The 17,407-nt window shown below is 44.4% G+C and overlaps 1 protein-coding gene across 1 annotated transcript; it reads right to left on the bottom strand.

Annotated features, from left to right (window-relative positions):
- Positions 1-5,425: 5,425 nt before the first annotated feature.
- On the bottom strand, positions 5,426-6,116 carry LOC137356135 (histone H2B 5-like). The gene has a single exon (XM_068021936.1). It carries the CDS (start codon positions 6,114-6,116, stop codon positions 5,736-5,738), a length of 381 nt encoding a protein of 126 aa, XP_067878037.1. The 3' UTR covers positions 5,426-5,735.
- Positions 6,117-17,407: the final 11,291 nt, after the last annotated feature.

Genomic DNA, 17,407 nt, shown 5'->3' on the forward strand with positions numbered 1-17,407 from the left:
GTTCAGGTGAAGACCATCCTGTTTGTAGAGGTCCCACCTACCCCAGAAAGAGCCCCAATTATCCAGGAAACCAAAACCCTCCCTCCTACACCATCCCTGCAGCCACGTGTTCAACTCCTCTCTCTCCCTATTCCTCTCTTCGCTAGCACGTGGCACAGGCAACAACCCAGAGATAACAACTCTGGTTGTTCTCGCTCTAAGCTTCCACCCTAGCTCCCTGAATTTCTGCCTTAAATCCCCATCTCTCTTCCTACCTATGTCGTTGGTGCCTATGTGGACCACGACTTGGGGGTGCTCCCCCTCCCCCTTAAGGATCCCAAAACTTGATCTCTAAATTGTAGCCAAGGTGACACAGTGTATTCAAATCTGATAATCTGTCTGTTTTTGGACTGTGATTGATGTATCTACCAGTCAGCTGGAGTGAAATAGAAACAACTCCTATCTCTACTGCTCTATTTGACTATTGGATTGATAGTGTGTCTCTCGACCTTGGAATCAGTGTGAGTCTGACTACTTATTTTGTTTGTTACAGTGGAAATGATGACCTGACCATGTCAGTGTGCTTTGTGACTGATACTATACCTAATGTGCATTGGAACGAGCTGGATGCACGTTTTCTTCTGTCGAGGAATCACAACTTTCATTCTGATTCCTTCAAGTCTTTGCCTGCAGGAAAAGAAAGGCAACTCTTATACTTGAATAACAGCTGAGTGAGAAGACAGAAAAGTGATCAAAGTAATCTTTTCAACAATAATCATTCTGAACAATCACAAAAGGAAAGTTCACAACACAAGTAGTGTCAGTGTCTGAGTCCACTGCAGTACTGTGCTTCCACTTGCCAGATATTTGGAGCGGTTTTGTAACAATTTTGTGACATTCAGTAACACCCCAAGCCCCGCACTGCTCCATGAATTGGAATACCCGATCGAGTAGTGACATTTGCGTAAGCCAGATTTCTATTTCCATGTCCCATTGTTCAACGGACAACAAGTAAGCACTGTTTAAAAAAAGTGTCTTTAATCTTCTCACCTGGTCCCTTCAAATCTGCCGCATCTTTATTGTTCAGCCATTTTTTTTCTGCTGTTCAATATCCAATAACAATAAATAGTGAGATACTGGATCTGAACCAGGAACATTCATTACTGAAGAAGGGTCACTGACCTGAAACGTTAACTCTGCTTCTCTCTCCACAGATACAGCCAGACCTGCTGAGTATTTCCAACATTTCTTGTTTTTATTTCAGATTTCCAGCATCCGCAGTATTTTGCTTTTTATTATACCATTCATTACTGTTTGGAGAGAGAAATCAGCAATGATTTTCAATAGTGAGTTCATCATATTCTGTCTCTCTCTCCCTGTCCAGACACTGCCTGAGAAAGACCTCTCCCTTCCCCCCCAGCTCACTCCATGTTCCAGGACCAGTTCCTGCTCCACAATGTACATTACAAACTGTCCCCCACTCCCGCTGAATGGACCCGGTAATCAATGCTAATCTATGAGCACATCGGCAGACACGGGCCCAAATCTGTTGTACTGCTGTGAGCAGATACTGTTTGTTCACTTACCCCAGGCTTGTAATGTCTCCATTTGCAGCTGATTTAAACAATCGTCCGCTCACTCAGTGAATGGCGCTCAGAGGCAGTGCTGGGGGAAGGGGTGCGCATGCGCTCTTCTCATTTTGACGTCCAATTAGACTGGCCTATATCGCGCGTGCGCAGATCTCTGCAGCAATTCAGCATTCAAAATTCAATGGGAACTTTCCCCATTTCACATTCATCAATGTCCGATTTGAAAAGCCGAACATGGGGTTAGGGTGGAGGGAGGGAGGGAGGGGAGGTGTGGGGCAACATGTAACATATAAAACTGGCAGCTAGTCCAATGTAGATGTTCAAATTGTGATCTGTCTCTGCAGGGTGTTTGTTATTATTGAGCCTTTCCTCTCAAAACAATCGGACAGAAACATGGGAAGACTGAGGGATCCGGTGTGTTTGCTGGGACTTTGCAGAGTTAATTTCAGCCAGTAAAATGTTGTTTTACCCGGGTAAAACCCGAGGTCAATGAGAGTAATGTCGGAGGGCGCTCTTCCTCATTTTATTCTAAACAAGAGACACAGGCACGGAAGTACCGCGATTACACCGGACACACAATTACAGTGACAATAGAGTTCCAGCTCCCAGTTGTTAAATGTACTCATGTACACAGTCTTTGCTGTGATTCTCAGGGGTTAGTTCCCGATGCCTAGGTCTGTATCCCTTAAACACTCTGAGCCACGAGATCCTCGCAGTCCCTGTTGTAATATTGTTTGGAAGGCAGATATACTCAGCACTATACCAGCATCGCTGGCACATATGTGGGTCGTCATTTATACAGTATACACACCAGAGCTCTTTCGAACTGAACTGTAATTGATGAAATGCTTCACAACCATTTCAACCTGCACCTTCACGTTCCCATTAGAGGATAGAATCATGGAATGGTTACATCATCTCCGAGTAACCGACAAAATTCTAACAGGACTGGACAGACTAGATGTAGGAAGGATGTTCCTGATGGCGGGGGAGTCCAGGACCAGGGGCGACAGTCTAAGGATAAGGGGTAAGACATTTAGGACTGAGATGAGGAGGGATTTCTTCACCCAGGGAGTGGTGAACCTGTGGAATTCTCGACCACAGAAAAGAGTTGAGGCCAAATTATTAAATAAATTCATGAGAGTTTGTTGCACTGGATTCGGGCATTTAGATGATCAGATGAAATGCATTTTAATTTACTCTTGTCATATGTGTAAGGCTCTTTTTACAATTCTAACCTTACACAGTGATTAACACAACCTCACAGCTCCAGCGACCCGGGTTCAGTTCTGGGTCCTGCCTGTGCGGAGTTTGCAAGTTCTCCCTGTGACCGCGTGGGTTTCCGCCGGGTCCTCCGGTTTCTTCCCACAGCCAAAGACTTGGAGGTTGATAGGTAAATTGGCCATCGTAAATTGTCCCTAGTGCAGGGAGGTGGTAGGAGAATTGAGGGAAGGTGGGAATGTGGTACGGAATATGGGATTAGCGTTGGAATAGTATGGTTGATGGTCGACAAAGACTCGGTGGGCCGAAGGGCCTGTTTCAGTGCTGTATCTCTCTTTGACTCTAGGTACTACTAAAGCGTGTCTTTTAGTTCGAAAACGGTCGCCGCTTATGTCTAAAGGGATCAAAGGATACGCGGACAAAGCGAGAACAGGGTACTTAGTTTGGATGCTCAGCCATGATCATATTGACTGGCGGTGCAGGCTCGAAGGGCCGAATGATTTACTCGTGCTCCAATTTTTCTATGTTTCTATTAAATTGATAATTCGGCCCGTCGTGTCGTGGCCGGCTCTCAGCAAGACCAGTTCACCTCCTCCCACCGACCCGCCTTTTCTCCATTGCTCTGCAGTTTTGTTTTATTCTTGATATAATTATCCAATTCTGTTTTCAGGGTCTCGATTGGATCTACCCCCAACACACTCGATGTTATTCCTCTCCAATTTCAGATATTTCTGAAGGAATGGGAATATTCTTGCATGACTCACTTTTAGCCAGTAGATGGCATCAGTCTACAATCATTTGGATCTTGTGATTTGTGTACACACATATCGACCGCAATGGGTCTGCTGCTGCCCGGGGAGTTCTCCAAGCACGCCGCCTTGGCAGGGACAAAAACACTGACGAATTATCCCAGTTCCTTGTAAATCTCCACAATGTACAGAAATAAAACACGAAACGCAACATCTCTTTTAAAATCAGCCGACAGCTTCTTTGAAACAACTGCCCTGAAAAAAAAACTGACCCTGCCCGGAACTGAGTTTGGCATCAGATAACACAACGGCTCTTCAAAGAGACATCAAATTGGCAAAAGATAGAGCTGTTATCTCTTGTTGATTCCAGCACATAAACGTCTCAGAAGGATTTGACCACCCTCTTTACTGTCCACTGATAACTCTTGAAGCAGAGTGACCCAGATTCCTTTGTCTCCATATTGTAGCTGGGAATTTCAGGACCTTGCAGTTCTCAGTGTGAGAGCAATGACACCATTGTATACAAGACATTTTATCAGAGTAGCTCATTTTAGAACTCAAGACACGCCTTAGTGGTATATAAACGGTAGAATTGTAAAAAAAAAAGACTTACAAATATGGCAAGAGAAAATTAAAATGCATTCCATCTGATGAGCAGATAAATGCTTGACTCCAGTACAATTCATACCAACACAAAATAACGCGAACAGTATAACATTACCGTCTCTCAGACAGTAACCAGCCCTTTCACAGATGAAGTGGGTGGCTCTGAAAAGAGCCTTTGGGTTGACAAATTCAGGTCTGGCAGCTTCACTTGCCCTTCGTGCTCGGAGCGCTGGTTTTCTTGGGCAGCAATACGGCCTGGATATTAGGCAGCACCCCGCCTTGTGCGATGGTCACCCCTCCCAGCAGCCTGTTGAGCTCCTCGTCGTTACGGACGGCCAGCTGCAGGTGTCTGGGGATGATACGGCTCTTCTTGTTGTCCCGGGCCGCGTTGCCGGCCAGCTCGAGGATTTCAGCTGTCAGATACTCGAGCACAGCAGCCAGATAGACCGGGGCTCCGGCACCCACCCGCTCAGCATAGTTGCCCTTTTTAAGGAACCTGTGAACACGGCCCACCGGGAACTGCAGTCCAGCTCGGGAGGAGCGGGACTTGGCCTTGGACCGAGCTTTACCACTGGTCTTCCCTCTTCCAGACATTTCCACAATCTCACAAGCACTTTCACGAAGAATGTTGAGATCCGCCCACATTCCTCCTCCTTGTACCTTCTGGAGGAATGGAGTGGTGGGCACTGCTGATTGGTCACTCTGCTCTGTGCTCTTCATGTAACCAATCGGAGAGCTGCTGAATTCACCAATCAGGAGACGCCAAGGAGATGAGGGCGGAAAATAACGGCGCCAAATTGTCAGACTGCAACCGATTTTTCAAATTTGAAAAGCCCGCCAATATATTGGGGCGACTTCAATATAGAATATCATATTTATAGTTCTTTTTTTACGGTTAAATAAATAAAACCTTTTTCATATTGTGTTATTCTACATTTGGTAACAAGTTCCAGATTGGCTTTTACATTCTGACATCTATTCGGGTTTACTCTCTGTCCTTTTTGAAACCAGCGAGCAGAAAGTCTCTTTCACAACATTCTCCAACCGGGCACATTTCATGTCAATTTTCATAATAATACCGCATCACTGATGAACGATTGTTTGTTATTCGTGGGAGACAACAGCGGAGTGTAGATTTTCAGTGTCAGTTGTCAGCGTGTGAGACGGAGGGTTCCGACACCACCAGGGGTTCGAGATAATGTACTTATTAATTTTTGAGGTCAAACTTGAACTCGGGAAATTAGTGACTGCGAACTGATGGATGTGCGTTAAATCAGCTTTTATTGTCGAAATACAGAAAAGAGGCCGAATATAAACACGTCCGAGAACAAACCTCACAAATGGTCAGTGGCCAGTAATTTATGTACGGGACATTATTAAATAGAGACAGAAAGATCGCACGGGCAGTGAAACTGCATTAACCAGAATCTATGGGAGTAAAACAGAGATCACAAAGGCAAGGACACTTGATATATAAATCAATATAAGTCGATACTATACACACAATGTTGTAGCTTTTTCAGAGAAGTTGTGGGTGGCTCTTAAAAGAGCCTTTTTGTCTTTTGGGTGTGTTTCAGTACATTGCGGATTTTTACTTGGAGCTGGTGTACTTGGTGACCGCCTTTGTACCTTCCGACACGGCATGTTTGGCCAGCTCCCCGGGCAGCAGCAAGCGCACGGCGGTCTGGATCTCCCGGGAGCTGATGGTGCTGCGTTTGTTGTAATGGGCCAGGCGGGAAGCCTCACCCGCGATTCGCTCGAAAATATCATTCACAAACGAATTCATGATGCTCATGGCCTTGGAGGAGATGCCGGTGTCAGGGTGAACCTGCTTCATCACTTTGTACACGTAGATGGAGTAACTTTCTTTCCTGGATTTTCTCCTTTTCTTGCTGCCCTTTGTTGGCGCCTTCTTCAGAACTTTCTTGGCGCCCTTCTTGGAAGGTGCTGCAGTTTTCTTCTCGTCAACCATGATCACTATCAACTTCAGACACAGAATAACCAAAATTTTGCTCCAAGCTCGCATTTTATAGACATCCCCAGAACCCTATGCTAATGAGGAATGGGAGAAGGCCATGTTCATGATTGGCTGGCTTACAATGATGTCACTGCCTGATGTTCTATATCTATCTGATTGGGTGTCTAAAGTAACCAATCACATTTTGTGCTTCTCACAGACACAAACTGTCGCAGCAGTCAGATCGTCCAAACCCCTTTGCCCGCCCTTATCCATCTACATCAGTGACTTTCTGAGTCCCTCTTCCTCATCAACCATTTCTATTTTGCTAGTACGAACTCGTCTCTTTTTTCACTCTCTATAGTTCCCTTCCTAATCAGGATGTAGCGCCCCTCTGCACTTCCGTCCATCAACAGGACCGAATCGTCCAGTAAAGTGGGTGTCAGATACATAAATGATTTGGAGGAAAGTATAGGTGGTCTGATTAGCAAGTTTGCAGACGACACTAAGATTGGTGGAGTAGCAGATAGTGAAGGGGTCTGTCAGAGAATACAGCAGAATATAAATAGATTGGAGAGTTGGGCAGAAAAATGGCAGATGGAGTTCAATCAGGGCAAATGCGAGGTGATGCATTTTGGAAGATCCAATTCAAGAGTGAATTATACAGTAAATGGAAAAGTCCTGGGGAAAATTGATGTACAGAGAGACTTGGGTGTTCAGGTCCATTGTTCCCTGAAGGTGGCAAAGCAGGTCAATAGAGTGGTCAAGAAGGCATACGGCATGCTTTCCTTCATTGGACGGGGTATTGAGTACAAGGGTTGGCAGGTCATGTTACAGTTGTATAAGACTTTGGTTCGGCCACATTTGGAATACTGCGTGCAGTTCTGGTCGCCACATTACCAAAAGGATGTGGATGCTTTGGAGAGGGTGCAGAGGAGGTTCACCAGGATGTTGCCTGGGATGGAGGGTGCTAGCTATGAAGAGAGGTTGAGCAGATTAGGATTATTTTCATTAGAAAGACGGAGGTTGAGGGGGGACCTGATTGAGGTGTACAAAATCATGAGAGGAATAGACAGGGTGGATAGCAAGAAGCTTTTTCCCCAGAGCGGGGGATTCAATTACTAGGGGTCACGAGTTCAAAGTGATAGGGGAAAAGTTTAGGGGGGATATGCGTGGAAAGTTCTTTACACAGAGGGTGGTGGGTGCCTGGAACGTGTTGCCAGCGGAGGTGGTAGACGCGGGCACGATAGCGTCTTTTAAGATGTATCTAGACAGATACATGAATGGGCAGGAAGCAAAGAGATACAGACCCTAAGAAAATAGGCGACATGTTTAGATAGAGGGTCTGGATCGGCACAGGCCTGGAGGGCCGAAGGGCCTGTTCCTGTGCTGTAATTTTCTTTGTTCTTTGAGTGGGGCAAATGCGAGCATTGAAGTGCAAGTCCTTATCTCCATGTAGCGTGCCAAATAAGATTGGTCAGCTGCAGTCACAAGTAACCACATGAAAGATTTATATGACAGCGCTTCTGATATGTCTTCCTTTTTCCTCAACCGAGGATACCCTTGTCCTCACTTTCCACCCCATCAGCCTCCACATCCAAAGAATCATCCTCCGCCATTTCTGCCACCTCCAGCGTGATGCCACGACCAAATACATCTTCCCCTCCCTTCCCCTGTCAGCATTCCGAAGGGATCATTCCCTCCGCGACACCCTGGTCCACTCCTCCATTACCCCCACCACCTTGTCCCCTTCACATGGCACCTTCCCCTGCAATCACAGGAGATGTAATACCTGCCCATTTTACTCCTCTCTACTCACAATCCCAGGCCCCAAACACTCCTTTCGAGTGAAGCAGCGATTTACTTGTACTTCTTTCAATATGGTATACTGTATTCGCTGCTCACAATGTGGTCTCCTCTACATTGGGGAGACCAAACATATACTGGGTGACCGCTTTGCGTAACACCTCCGCTCAGTCCGAAAGCATGACCCCGAGCTTCCGGTTGCTTGTCATTTCAACACTCCCCCCTGCTTACATCTCTGTCCTGGGATTGCTGCAGTGTTCCAGTGAACATCAAGGTAAGCTCGAGGAACAGCATCTCATTTACCGATTAGGCACAATGCAGCCTGCCAGACTGAGCATTGAGTTCAATAATTTCAGAGCATGACGGGCCCCCCAATTTACTTTTATTTTTAGTTATTCTTTCCTTTTTATCTTTATTTTTATATTTATTTTATTTTATATCACCTCAGTTGGTTCAGTTTGCTTACCCACTTTTTTTCATATTTGTACTTGCGGCTGTTCAATTTTCATCCATTAACACCCGATCTGTACGAATGCTTTGTCTTTCAACACACCATTAACATAATGTTTGCCTTTGCTCCATGACCTTCTGGTCAGCTATTCTGTGACATTTTCCTTTCTACACCTTCTCCCATGTTATCTCTTGCCCCACCCCCGCTTTACTTGCTTAAAACCTTTCACATTTCTAATATTTACCAGTTCTGAAGAAGGGTCACTGACCAGAAATGTTAACTCTGCTTCTCTCTCCACAGATGCTGCCAAACCAGCTGAGTATATCCAGCATTGTTAATCAAGGAAAGTATTACAGCGGCAGAAAGGACGTTTGAGGACTCGTCGACTGAGGTAGTATGGGCCGAGGTTAGAAACAGGAGAGGAAAGGTCACCCTGTTGGGAGTTTTCTATAGAACTCCGAATAGTTCCAGAGATCTAGAGGAAAGGATAGCGAAGATGATTCTCGACAGGAGCGAGACTAACAGGGTAGTGGTTATGGGGGACTTTAACTTTCCAAATATTGACTGGAAATACTATAGTTCGAGTACTTTAGATGGGTCTGTTTTTGTCCAGTGTGTGCAGGAGGGTTTTCTGACACAGTATGTGGACAGGCCAACCAGGGGCGATGCCACATTGGATTTGGTACTGGGTAATGAACCTGGCCAGGTGTTCGATTTAGATGTCGGTGAGCACTTTGGCGATAGTGATTACAATTCGGTTAGGTTTACCTTAGCGATGGGCAGGGACATGTATATACCGCAGGGCAAGAATTATAGCTGGGGGAAAGGAAATTATGACGCAATTAGGCAAGATTTAGGATGTGTAGGATGGGGAAGGAAACTGCAGGGGATGGGCACAAACGAAATGTGGAGCTTATTCAAGGAGCAGCTAATGCGTGTCCTTGATAAGTATGTACCTGTCAGGCAGGGAGGAAGTTGTCGAGCGAGGGAGCCGTGGTTTACTCAAGAAGTTGAAGGGCTTGTCAAGAGGAAGAGGGCGGCTTATGTTAGGATGAGACGTGAAGGCTCAGTTAGGGCGCTTGAGAGTTACAAACTAGTCAGGAAGGATCTAAAGGGAGGGCTAAGAAGAGCAAGGAGAGGACACGAGAAGTCATTGGTGGATAGGATCAGGGAAAACCCTAAGGCTTTCTAAAGGTATATCAGGAATAAAAGAATGATAAGAGTTAGAACAGGGCCAATCAAGGATAGTAGTGGGAAGTTGTGTGCGGAATCAGAGGAGATAGGGGAAGCGTTAAATGAATAATTTTCGTCAGTATTTACAGTAGAGAAAGAAAATGTTGCCGAGGAGATTACTGAGATACAGCCTACTAGGCTAGATGGGATTGAGATTCACAAGGAGGAGGTGTTAGCAATTTTGGAAAGAGTGAAAATAGATAAGTCCCCTGGGCCAGATGGGATTTATCCGAGGATTCTCTGGGAAGCCAGGGAGGAGATTGCAGAGCCATTGTTGTTGATGTTTATGTCGTCATTGTCGACAGGAGTAGTGCCGGAGGACTGGAGGATAGCAAATGTTGTCCCCTTGTTCAAGAAGGGGAGTAGAGACAGCCCTGGTAATTATAGACCTGTGAGCCTTACTTCGGTTGTGGGTAAAATGTTGGAAAAGGTTATAAGAGATAGGATTTATAATCATCTTGAAAAGAATAAGTTCATTTGCAACAGTCAGCACGGTTTTGTGAAAGGTAGGTCGTGCCTCACAAACCTTATTGAGTTTTTCGAGAAGGTGACCTAACAGGTGGATGAGGGTAAAGCCGTGGATGTGGTGTATATGGATTTCAGTAAGGCGTTTGATAAGGTTCCCCACGGTAGGCTATTGCAGAAAATACGGAAGTATGGGGTTGAAGGTGATTTAGAGCTTTGGATCAGAAATTGGCGAGCTGAAAGAAGACGGTGGTTGATGGCAAATGTTCATCCTGGAGTTTAGTTACTAGTGGTGTACCGCAAGGTTCTATTTTGGGGCCACTGCTGTTTGTCATTTTTATAAATGACCTGGATGAGGGTGTAGAAGGGTGGGTTAGTAAATTTGCGGATGACACGACGGTCGGTGGAGTTGTGGATAGTGTCGAAGGGTGTTGTAGGGTACAGAGGGACATAGATAGGCTGCAGAGCTGGGCTGAGAGATGGCAAATGGAGTTTAATGCGGAGAAGTGTGAGGTGATTCACTTTGGAAGGAGTAACAGCAATGCAGAGTGCTGGGCTAATGGGAAGATTCTTGGTAGTGTAGATGAGCAGAGAGATCTTGGTGTCCAGGTACATAAATCCCTGAAAGTTGCTACCCAGGTTAATAGGGCTGTTAAGAAGGCATATGGTGTGTTAGCTTTTATTAGTAGGGGGATCGAGTTTCGGAGCCACGAGGTCATGATGCAGCTGTACAAAACTCTGGTGAGGCCGCACCTTGAGTATTGCGTGCAGTTCTGGTCACCGCATTACAGGAAGGATGTGGAAGCTTTGGAAAGGGTGCAGAGGAGATTTACTAGGATGTTGCCTGGTATGGAGGGAAGGTCTTACGAGGAAAGGCTGAGGGACTTGAGGTTATTTTCGTTGGAGAGAAGGAGGAGGAGAGGTGACTTAATAGAGACATACAAGATAATCAGAGGGTTAGATAGGGTGGATAGTGAGAGTCTTTTTCCTCGGATGAGGATGGCAAACACGAGGGGACATAGCTTTAAGTTGAGGGGTGATAGATATAGGACAGATGTCAGAGGTAGTTTCTTTACGCAGAGAGTAGTAGGGGCGTGGAACGCCCTGCCTGCAACAGTAGTAGACTCGCCAACTTTAAGGGCATTTAAGTGGTCATTGGATAGACATATGGATGAAAATGGAATAGTGTAGGTCAGATGGTCAGCGCAACATCGAGGGCCGAAGGGCCTGTACTGCGCTGTAATGTTCTAATTCTAATTCTAATTTCTTGTTTTCATTATGAAAGATTTATATCGTGACCATTACATAATTCTGGCTGAAACTAGGCGAGGCAAGGCAACTTATTATTACTGGCGACAAATATTCAGGAAAGACAGGTCTGAAAAAATATGGAGGGTTGTGGAGTTGAAATAATTGATCAAATATAATATGATAACACTGGCAGGGATGATGTTTTTGAGGTGTTAACAAAAGCATCTATTTGGTCACATATGTGGAATATGGCAGGAGGAAATGCATAGACATTCTGGGTCGCGAAATATTTGTCCTTCCCTGCCGGACACGTGAGTGTGGGATTCATTCTGTGCCCATCAGTATGTGATATTTACCCGTGGCTTTTACTCTGTATTTGTCAATCTATGGTCAATGATTTGGTCATTTCATTCAATAATTTCAATCTTCAATAGGTGATTCTGTTCCATTTTTCTCTGTAACATTCAGTTTCTAAATGGGTGATGATGGGTTTTGTTCTGTGAGCGTGGGTTTTGTTATGCATCTGTTAATATCTGATTTTGGAGTCTGGGACTTTCTCTTTATCTGTTAATTTCTGAATTGTGAATTTGGATTTTAATCTGCACCTGTCAGTTTCTGGTATGAAAGGTTGTTTGATTTTGTCTCTGTACCTGTTAGTAAGAGGCATTTTTGTGTAGCTTTACACTGCACATGTTAATTGATGACATGCCAGCGTTGTTTTCACTCGACATGTCAGTCTCTGGTTTGGAGGCCTCACCTGTGTTCTGTACCCATCAGATGTCTACATATGAGAGTGGGTTTTAACCTGTTTCTTTCAATCTGTTGTATGTAAGTACTGTTTATTATCTGTATCTGTAAGTTTCTGATGAACGAATGTGGACTGTATCGTCTCCCTGTCAGTGGTTCATTAAGAGATATTTTACAAGGTACCTGCCAGTTCTGATATGTGAGTGTGGGTTGTGATCTACATCTGGCCGTTTCTGGTACGAGACATGAGCATTGTTTTCACTCTGTGTACGTTAGCCTCAAGTGTCAGAAGCTGGGTTTAGTCATACATCTCATTCTCTGCTGTATGATTGTGGATTTACATCTGTACAAGTTAGTTTCTGATACGGGCGTGTGAATTTTATTCTGTATGCCAATTTCTGGTATGTGAGTGTGTGTTTTTTCTGTCCTGTCACTTTCTGCTGAACTGTATGGTGGATTTGCTTTGGATCTGTGAATTTCTGCTATCTGAATGTTGGCTTTCCTTTACATTTGTCATAGAGTTATACAGCACAGAAACAGGCCCTTTGGCCCACCGTGTCTTTGCCTCCCATCAAGCATGAATCTATTCGAATCACATTTTCCAGCACTTGGCCCATAGTCTTGTATGCTATGACGTTTCACGTGTTCATCGAAATCCTTCTCAAATGCTATGAGGGGTCCTGCCTCTACCAGCCCTTCAGGTAGTGTGTTCCAGATTCCAACCACACTCTGCGTGAAATATTTTCTCCTCAAGTCCCCTCTAAACCTGCTGCCCATTACTTAAATCTATCTCCCCTGGTTGTTGATCCCTCCACTGAGGGAACGTTTTCTTCCGATCTGTACTATCAATGTCCCGTGTAATTTTGTATACCTCAATCAGTTCCCTCCTCAGCCTTCTCTGCTCCAAGGAAAACAACCCTAGCCTATCCAGTCTCTCTTCATAACTGAAATGCCACAGCCCAGGAAACATCCTGGTAAATCTCCTCTGCACGCTCTCCATTGCAATCACGTCCTTCCTTTGGTGAGTTGACCAGAACTGTACATAGTACTCCAGCTGTGGCCTAACTAGCATTTCATTCAGCTCCCTCATAACCTCCCTGCTCTTATATTCTATGCCTCAGCTAATAAAGACAAGTATCCCATATGCCTTCTTAACCACCTTATCTACCCATGCTGCTGCCTTCAGTGATCTATGGACAAGTACACCAATGTCCCTCAGTCCCTCTGTATATCTTAGGATCTGACCATTCATTGTATATTCTCTTGCCTTGTTAGGCCTCCCAAAATGCATCACCTCACATTTTCGCACTTCTCTGGATTAAATTCCATTTGCCACTGCTCCACCCATCTTACCAGCCCATCTATATCATCCTGTAATCTAAGGCTTTCCTCCTCACTATTTATGACACCAATTTTCGTGTCATCTGTGAACTTACTGATCATATCTACTACATTCACGTCTAAATCATTCATGTACACTACAAACAGCAATGGTCCCAGCACCGATCACTGTGGTACACCACTGGTCACAAACTTCAACTCACAAAAACAACGCTCGACCATCACCCTCTGCTTCCTGCCACTAAGCCAATTCTGAATCCAATTTACCAAATTGCCCTGGATCCCATGGGCTCTTACCTTCTTAACCAATCTCCCATGTGGGACCTTATCTGAAGCCTTACTGAAGTCCATGTAGACAACATCAACTGCCTTACCCTCATCTACACATCGAGTCACCTCCTCAAAAAATTCAATCAACTTTGTTAGACACGACTTTTTTTTCAAGTCACCTCCTCACTCTGCTTATTATTCTTATATATTTTTTTTTAAGTACCACCTCCCCCCACCCCCCCTTACTTTTTCTATAATCCTCTAGCGCCTCCGCTGTTTTCTGCCCTAATCCTCTTTTTTTTTCCCTTATCCAATCCTCTATATCCCTAGACATCCAGGGTTCCCTGGATTTGTTGGTCCTACACTTCACCTTTATGGGAACATGTTGGCCCTGAACTCTCATTATTTCCTTTTTGAATGACTCCCACTAGTCTGATGTAGACTTTCCTATAAGTAGCTTCTCGCAGTCCACTTTGGCCAGATCCTGTTTTATCATATTGAAATCGGTCTTCCCCAAATTGAGTACATTTATTTCAGGTACCTCTTTGTCCTTTTCCATAACTACCTTAAATATTACAGAGTTATGGCCACTATCCCCGAAATGCTCCCCCACTGACACTCCTACCACTTGTCCGGCTTCACTCCCTAGGATTAGGTCGAGCACGGCTCCTTCTTTTGTAGGACTTTCTACCTGCTGGCTCAAAAAGATCTCCTGTATGAACTGAAGAATTCTGCATCCTTTAAGCCATTTGCACTAAGACGATCCCAGTTGATATTGGGTAAGTTGAAATCCCCTACAATTATTACCCTATTATTTTTACACCTCTCTGAGATTTGCCTACATATCTGCTCTTCTATCTCTCCCTGACTGTTTGGAGGCCTGTCGATCACTCCCAGCCAAGTGATTACCCCCCTTTTTGTATTTATGTTCTACCCATATGGATCATTTGAGGAATGTGTGAAGATATCATCCCTCCTTATACAGTAATTGACTCCTAGATCAACAGTGCACTGCCACCTCCTATGTTATACCCTCCCCTGTCATGCCTGAAGTTTCTGGACCCTGGAATATTGAGCTGCCAGTCCTGCCCTTCCTTCAACCATGTCTCCGTGAAAACAATAATATCATATTTCCATGTGTTAATAAATGGCCTCAATTCATCTGCCTTACTAGTAAGATTCCTTGCGTTAAAATAGATGTAATCCAGCCTTGCATTGTTATCTTGTGTCTTAACATGTCTGTCTTTTCTCTGCCTTGCAGACTGACTCAGTTTCTCTTCTATATTTGACTGTACATCAACCCTTACTGCACGTCCCCTCTGTATCCCACCCCCTTGCCAAATTAGTTTACAACCACCACCCACCCCTCACCCCCCTCCCCCAAAAGCACGTGCAAACCTCCCAGCAAGGCTGTTGGTCCCGATCCAGTTCAGGTGCAATCTGTCCAACTTGTACAATTCCCACCTTGGCCAGAAACAGACCCAGTGATCCAGGAAATTAAAGCCCTCCCTCCTGCACTATCTCTTCAGCCACACATTCATCTGCTCTATCCTCCTATTCCTATACTCACCTGCACGTGGCAGCGGGGGTCATCCAGCGATTACAACCTTTGCGGACCCCTTTTCTTTAATCTGCTACCGACCTTCCGAAGTTCATGTTGCATGACCTCATCCCTCTTTGTACCTGTCAGTTTCTGGTATGGAATAAAGATCTTTACTCTGTACCTGCTAGTTGCTGGCAAGTAATTGTGGCATCAATCCATATCTGTCAGAGTGTGATGTTACTTCAGATTTTACTCTTCAGCTGTCAGTTTCTGACATGTGAATATGGATTTTCCTCATTCTGGTCACTTACTGCAATGTAAGTCACTCCTTTATTCTGTGCCTGTCAGTTTCAGGTCTGGAAGAAAGATTTTTTTCATTACCTTTTATAATCTGGCAAGTGAATGTGAGATCACCCTGTATCTGTCAGTTTGTGACATATTACTGTGACTTTTACTCTTCACTTGTCAGTTTCTGATACGTGAATGTGTATTTTATTCTGGGTACCTGTCAGATACTAAAATGCAAGTATGTATTCTATTCTGTTCTTGTTTGTTACTTGTAATTAATTGGAGTGTTTACTCTTGATCTGTCAGTCTCTGGAATGTGAATGTGGCTCTTACTCTGTGTCTGTCTGTATTGGATTTGCCAGCAAGTGTTATTCTTTCCTTTCTGTTCCTGATATGTGAATGTGAATTTTACTATGTACCTCTCAGTTACTGGTATGTGATTGTGGTTTTATTCTGTCTCCATGAGCCTATGATTAGTGTTTGCAGCTTGTGTCTAAGGCATGTCAGTATCTTGTTTGCACATGCCCATTCTTATGTGCATGTTGCTTTATGGGAATTGACTATAGGATTTACTCTTTTTTCTGCCATATTACTTCTATGGCTTCAAGGGCTGGTCAGAGACTGGGAATTCTATGATGAGCAACTCATGTCCTAACTTAGTTTAGTTTAGAGATACAGCACTGAAACAGGCCCTTCGGCCCACCGAGTCTGAGCCGACCATCAACCACCCATTTATACTAATCCTCCACTAATTCCATGTTCCAACCACATCCCCACCTGTCCCTATATTTCCCAAACACCTACCTATATTAGGGGCAATTTATAATGGCCAATTTACCTATCAACCTGCAAGTCATTGGCATGTGGGAGGAAACTGGAGCACCCGGAGAAAACCCATGCAGACACAGGGAGAACTTCCCAAAGTCTTTCCACCACCTACAAGCCACAAGTCAGAATTCTGATGGATTACTCTCCACTTGCTTGGTTGAGTGCAGCTCTAAAAACACCGAAGAAGCTTGATACCATCCAGGACAAATCAGCAGGCTTGATTATCTTACCATTCACCAGGTTATGCATTTACTCCCTCCACCACCAGTACACAGTGTGTCCCATCTAAAAGATGTACTGCATCAACCTGAGGAAGTACCGTACAACAGCACCTTCCAAACCCATGACATCTGCTACTGACTGGAACATGGGCAGCAAGCTTCTAAGAACATTACCACCTGCAATTTAATCTCTAGTTTGCACAACATCCTGACTTCAAAAATATAACACCATTCCTTCATCATCACTCAGCCCAAATTCTGGAACTCCCACTTTTATGAATGACATTCATTCTGTAGCTGTTCATCAATGGTACAGTCTGAGTGTAGAACTTATTCTGCATCTGCCACTCTGAAAGACAGGATCTGTTTGTTTATATTTAAGGAACAATGAAGGATCTCTTACACACCTAGATCTGTCCAAATATCTGTCCCTCTTTGTATGGTGTGTGTGAGGGATTCATTCTTTATCTCAGAATGTGGAATGTGACTATATTTATCTCTGTCACTTACTGATATGTGCATGTGCACTTTTCACTCTACCTGCCAGCTTCTGATGTGAGTGGATTGTTTTCTGTACCTGTTATTTACTGATGAATTGAACGGTGGTTTTGGTTTGAATCGCTCACTTTCTGTTTACATGAATACGAGTATTCCTTCGTACTTGTCAATTACTGGTATTGAAGTAAGATCTTTAAACTGCACCTAATACAAAGCAAAATACTGTTAATGCTGGAATTTGGAAAAAAAAGCAGAAAATTCTGTAAATACACAGCAGGACTGCCAGCATCTGTGGAGACAGAAACAGAATTAGCCTTTCAGGTCAATGACATTTCATCAGAAAGGTCTGTCCTGATCAAAGGTC

Source organism: Heterodontus francisci, chromosome 45, assembly GCF_036365525.1.
Source record: "Heterodontus francisci isolate sHetFra1 chromosome 45, sHetFra1.hap1, whole genome shotgun sequence".
NCBI classification, from domain to species: domain Eukaryota; kingdom Metazoa; phylum Chordata; class Chondrichthyes; order Heterodontiformes; family Heterodontidae; genus Heterodontus; species Heterodontus francisci.

Bases quoted from the DNA above. Each gene is read 5' to 3' on its own strand.
- LOC137356135 (XM_068021936.1), bottom strand. From the start codon at position 6,116: ATGGTTGACGAGAAGAAAACTGCAGCACCTTCCAAGAAGGGCGCCAAG.